Here is a 5,000-nt window from a genome sequence, read left to right on the forward strand (position 1 = left end):
GAGATAACTAAAGGTTAATTAAGCAAACAGGACACAAAGCAGCTGAGAAATGTTTGTTGCTGTGTTTGGGGGGGGGGGGGGGGGGGGGGCAGCAGCTGCAATCAGCTTCCTGCCTCGCGTCCTATTTCCTGGGCTTGACATTTGTACATAATGGGAAAAAAGCAATTCAACCGTTTTTTGATAAGAACAGAAAATCAAACGCACATAAAAAAGTGGGCTTTAAAGTGAGAGAATGTTATTTCATTGAAGTTAAAAGTCGATGTTACTGCTTTTGACCGGCTCGCCAGAATAAAATGTGACGGTCAGCGACCGTACAATGAAATCCATTTTATTACCGAGAGATTGTGCTGCTGTGTTTTGTGGTTGATTGACTTTGTTTTTTTAAGACCAAGTTAAAAAAGTCTTTCAATGTTTAATAGTTTTGAAAAGGAGAATAGTTCGGTAGCTTTTCATTCACAAAAAGCAGGTAAGTACATGAAGTAATAAATATAGCTTTGGAGATTAAAAACATAAAAGTACAGAAAACGTTTTGATAAATGCTTAAAGCCTAAATTATACTTTAAGGACCTTTCTAATTTTCTTTGATCCGGCCCTTAAAGGTGCTAAATACCTAATTGCCTCCACACAGCTCTCAACATGGCGTTGGTTGAGCAGCTAACGGTGCTAACGCGCTAACAGCGCAAACAAAGGAAACAGCGCTGACGGAGCTAACAGTGTCAACCTGTTCCGAGACAACGGTGTCATTCGGGACGCTGTTATCAGCTGACAGCAGTGCATTATTCCACTATATCTTTACAGAAACAATAGTTTGGTGATATTTTATCAGCACCTTAAAGAGTTTGTCAACAGAGAACAAAAGTGTCTTAAACTTGGTTTAAATGTAAACAATTCTGATGAGCTTTAAAGTCTCAGTTTGCTTCAGATAAACTAGTTCGCTCCACCACACCAAAAGGAGGGTCACTAAAATCATCGTTATTTGTCACTTGCAATTGCCACTAAAATGTCTTTCAAAGCTCACTGATGCCCAGTTTTCATTATTCAAACTGAAGGCATTTATTCAAAAATACAAATATTGAGTGCAAGAGACGACACAGCCAGCCAGAGATGCAACCAGTTACACAAAGCGAGTCTGTCTTCAAGTCTGTTTGTGGACCTAAATGGACTAATTCTGATCCGGTGCCTTTGTGGGAACCTGGATTGTGGTGCATTTGGACGGGTATTTCACACACTGGCTCTTCTTCTTCTGGCTCCTGGAGATTTACAAAAATCGGGCACCCAAGATGCTGTTGGACGATCCAACCAGACCTCTAATTGGTTAACTGGGTTCATGTGGTGGAAGGAATCAGAGACTCATGTATTTCTTGTCTGTCCTTTGCAGGTGTTGGCCACAGACCCGGACCAGGAGGCCGACCAGACCGCCCTCCGCTACTCCCTTCACGGCCAGGGTGCCGGTGGCGAGTTCACCATTGACGAACGCACTGGAAGAATCTACGCCCAACGGCGCCTGGACCGCGAGGAGCGCCCGGCCTGGAGATTCCTCGTCCTGGCCACGGACGAGGGCGGGGCGGGACTCACGGGATTTGCCGACGTGCTGCTGGAGGTCACGGACGTCAACGACAACGCGCCCTTCTTCCCGTGCCCGGCGCTGGAAGTAGACGGATGCTTCCTCGGCCAGGTGCCTGAAAACTCCCCTGCCGACACCTCCGTCATGGAGATGCGCGCCATGGACCTGGACGACCCCAACGAGGGCAAGAACGCGGCGCTGACCTACAGCATCATCAAGAACGTCCGCAACGAGATCAACCTCGACCTGTTCTCCATCAACGCCAGCACGGGGACCATCTACACGGTGCTGCGTTCGCTGGACCGGGAGGTGGAAGAGCGGTATCTGGTCGTGGTGGAGGCCAGGGATGGAGGGGGTCTGGCGGGAACAGGGACAGCCACCATCACGGTTTCAGACGTCAACGATCACCCACCCGTCTTCACTCAGAGGCTCTACACCACTCAGGTGAGTCCCACGAGGCGAGGCGAGCCTTCGCACCTCAATGTAAAGACGCGAATGGACGCGAGTTTTTATCCGTTTATTGCAATTAAATTACAGCAAAATAGTTTATTTTGGGTTCATACATCTGAAGTAAACCAGCCGACGTGGCGTTTGGTGTGAGCTGAGTATTACCATAACAGGAAAGGTCGTATAAAAAGTCATCATCTCGACTTCTCTCGTGTTCAGGTGACAGAGGACCTGGAGGTGAACAGCGAGGTTCTCGTAGTTTCGGCCACGGACGGAGACGAGGGAGAGAACGCCGTGGTGACCTTCAGCATCGTCGGCGGCGACGAGGACAGGAAGTTCTTCGTGGAGACGGACAAAGTCAACCGCCGCGGCGTGATAAAGCTCAAGAAAAAGGTAGACTTCGAGAAGCCCCACGAGAGGACTTTCAATCTGACGCTGAAGGCCGAGGACGCCGATTTCTTCAGCCTGACCCACTGTCTCGTTCAGGTGGAGGACGCCAACGACCACGCGCCCGTGTTTCTACCACAGTTCTACGAGTCCCCGGCCATGTCTGAAGACGTACCTGTGGGGAGGATCGTAGCTCAGGTTACGGCGTCGGATCGGGACTCGGCCCAGAACGGACGCTTTTCTTACAGCATTTCAAAGGAGTCGGACCCCTACGGTCAGTTTCTGGTGGACCAGTCCGGTTGGGTGGTGGTGGCCGACTCCCTCGACAGGGAGAAAATCTCGCAGCACCGGATCATGGTCCTCGCCACGGACGCCGGGAGCCCGCCCATGACCGGCACCGCCATCGTCATGATAGCCGTGCTGGACATTAATGACAACGGGCCGGAGTTCGAGGTCCCCTACAGGCCCGTCGTTTGGGAGAACGCGGCGGCGCCCCAGGCGGTTCGAATGAACGACACCTCCTTACTCCTCCACGCCACCGACCGGGACACCTCCGCCAACGGCGGCCCATTCTCCATCCGGCTCCTCGCGCTCACCTCGGACGCCGGCAACTTCAATCTAACGGACTTTCGGAACGGCAGCGCGGCCGTCACCGCCCTGCGGACCTTCGACCGCGAGCGGCAGAAGGAGTACCGCCTCCCGATTCTCATGGTTGACAGCGGCTCTCCTCCGATGAGCTCCACGGGCACGCTGACGGTCGTCATCGGGGACAGGAACGACCACCCTCACTCGCCGGGACACACCAACTTCATCGTCTACAGTTATGAGGGTGTGTTTCTATGTGTTTGTTACTTTGGGTCTGTGTCGGGATTCTCCATGAAACCATATAACTGGAGCTCTGCATTGGTGGCCGATCAGTTCATTGCTTTGTGAGATAATTCTCCCTGCAGAAACTGGACAACACTACAAAATAAGAGTTCCTTAACCTTTTCTGGCCACTGAAACCCGTCCAAATCTATCAAAGAGTTACCAAATGAGTGTCTGGTATGAACTTTTGCATTGTTCTTTAAAGAGATTGATGGACGGTTGAACTGTAACCTCCTGCAGTTTTTAAAACTGTGTCCCTCCTCCTCTTCCTCCTCCTCCTCCTCCTCCTCCTCGCGTTGTAAAGACTGTACTCGTCACAGTCGACTGCTCGCCGCCTCCCTCTCCATCACTTATTTAGCGTTTCATACCATCTGTCAGCCTCTCTGTCATTTCTCTGGTTTTCTTCATGTATTTTTAGTGGATTTCCTCTCCGGGGCCTTTTTTTTTGTTTTTCGTTTTTAAACATGAAAGTACATTAAGCGGCTAATACGAATCCATCACGTAGCTCAACAACATGCCATGAAGCAAACAATTAAGTCCCAGGTTTTTGACGAGCACATAAAACAGGAGCCATTTTTAAAAGGCAGCTAAAGAGATTACAGCGCTGCGTTCAGGGGAACTCTGAACTCGAATATGTTTACGTCTTCCTGCTGTGCTGTCAAACAGAGCGTGCTGGTGAAGCCAGCCTACCTCTTCATATTGAGGTTGTATCCTCAACTCTTGACTAATTCCTTTCAAAGCCAACTCATTTTCTTTCCTTTTTCTTCTTGGGGTCTTTCTGACAGGTGTTCTCCCGACGACGGCGCTCGGACGAGTTCAATCCCCCGACCTTGACGACTGGAGTGAGAAGGTGTACCGGTTCAAGGGAAAAGCCTCCAGGTACTTTGATCTCATGCAGTCAAAACTCCGAGGTGGTGATATGCAAAACACAAAGAGAGTGATGGAGGTGAAAGTGGATGTGATGCAAAGAAAAGAAGAGGGAGGAAGATGAAGTAAAGGTAGAGATGTATGTCAAGAGATAATAACACAAAGACGGTGAAAGAGGACAAGAGAGAGGACGCAGAAGTCCTTTCATCTGAGGAAGGTTCCTCACTGAGGGAAAGGACCCGGAAGTATCTGTTTGAATCCTCTAAATGCTGAGGAAAGGTGCTTCAATGCTTCCTTTATTAGCTCCTTTAGCAAAGGAAACACTGGATAATGCCGACCCACAATTCCTTGTGGCAGCAACATTTAAAGTGACGCACCGTTCCATGAAAACAAACAATGTGTTTATCTCACACAGGTTTAACAATGATACTCACACAGTCAGAAACCTCAGGGCCGGAGATCTCAAACAGCAAACTCTCCAAAGATGGAAGAGTTTAGAGGTTGTGTTCGTGAGAAATTCAGTTTGTTGTATTGAACCATGGACACGGAAAATGCCAATGGAAAGTCAATTATGAGCCTTAATTGTGGTGGATGCACAGATTAAATGCATCTACGTGACAACGCAACAATCAGAGCAAGTGACGCACGATGAGATCCAAAAAGACGACTGTTGGTGGGAGGACGGGAGGACGGGTCCAACAAACAGGACTTTAACCAGAAGACACCATGCTGTGGTTTATGGGTTCATTGCTTTTGGTTTTGTACGTACGGTACGTAGTTCTGTTAAGCCCAGCCACGATGTTTGTCCTTCAGCTAACTGTTGTTTTTAACGTAACGCCGTCATGAAAAACAAGTCGTGACTAGAAGA

General features: G+C 49.2%; 1 protein-coding gene across 1 annotated transcript in view; it reads left to right on the plus strand.

The window, feature by feature from the left end:
- LOC306782638 (neural-cadherin) overlaps positions 1-5,000 on the plus strand; it is a gene marked incomplete at its 5' end in the record, with an annotated part of 78,993 nt that overhangs the window by 52,338 nt on the left and 21,655 nt on the right. Inside the window, 3 exons of the mRNA XM_079276081.1 lie at positions 1,379-2,008; positions 2,231-3,227; positions 4,051-4,144. Of these exons, the coding sequence (XP_079132207.1) occupies positions 1,379-2,008; positions 2,231-3,227; positions 4,051-4,144 (1,721 nt within the window). The remainder of the gene's footprint in view (positions 1-1,378; positions 2,009-2,230; positions 3,228-4,050; positions 4,145-5,000) is intronic.

Source organism: Melanostigma gelatinosum, assembly GCF_949748355.1.
Source record: "Melanostigma gelatinosum genome assembly, chromosome: 9".
Taxonomy (NCBI): Eukaryota; Metazoa; Chordata; class Actinopteri; order Perciformes; family Zoarcidae; genus Melanostigma; species Melanostigma gelatinosum.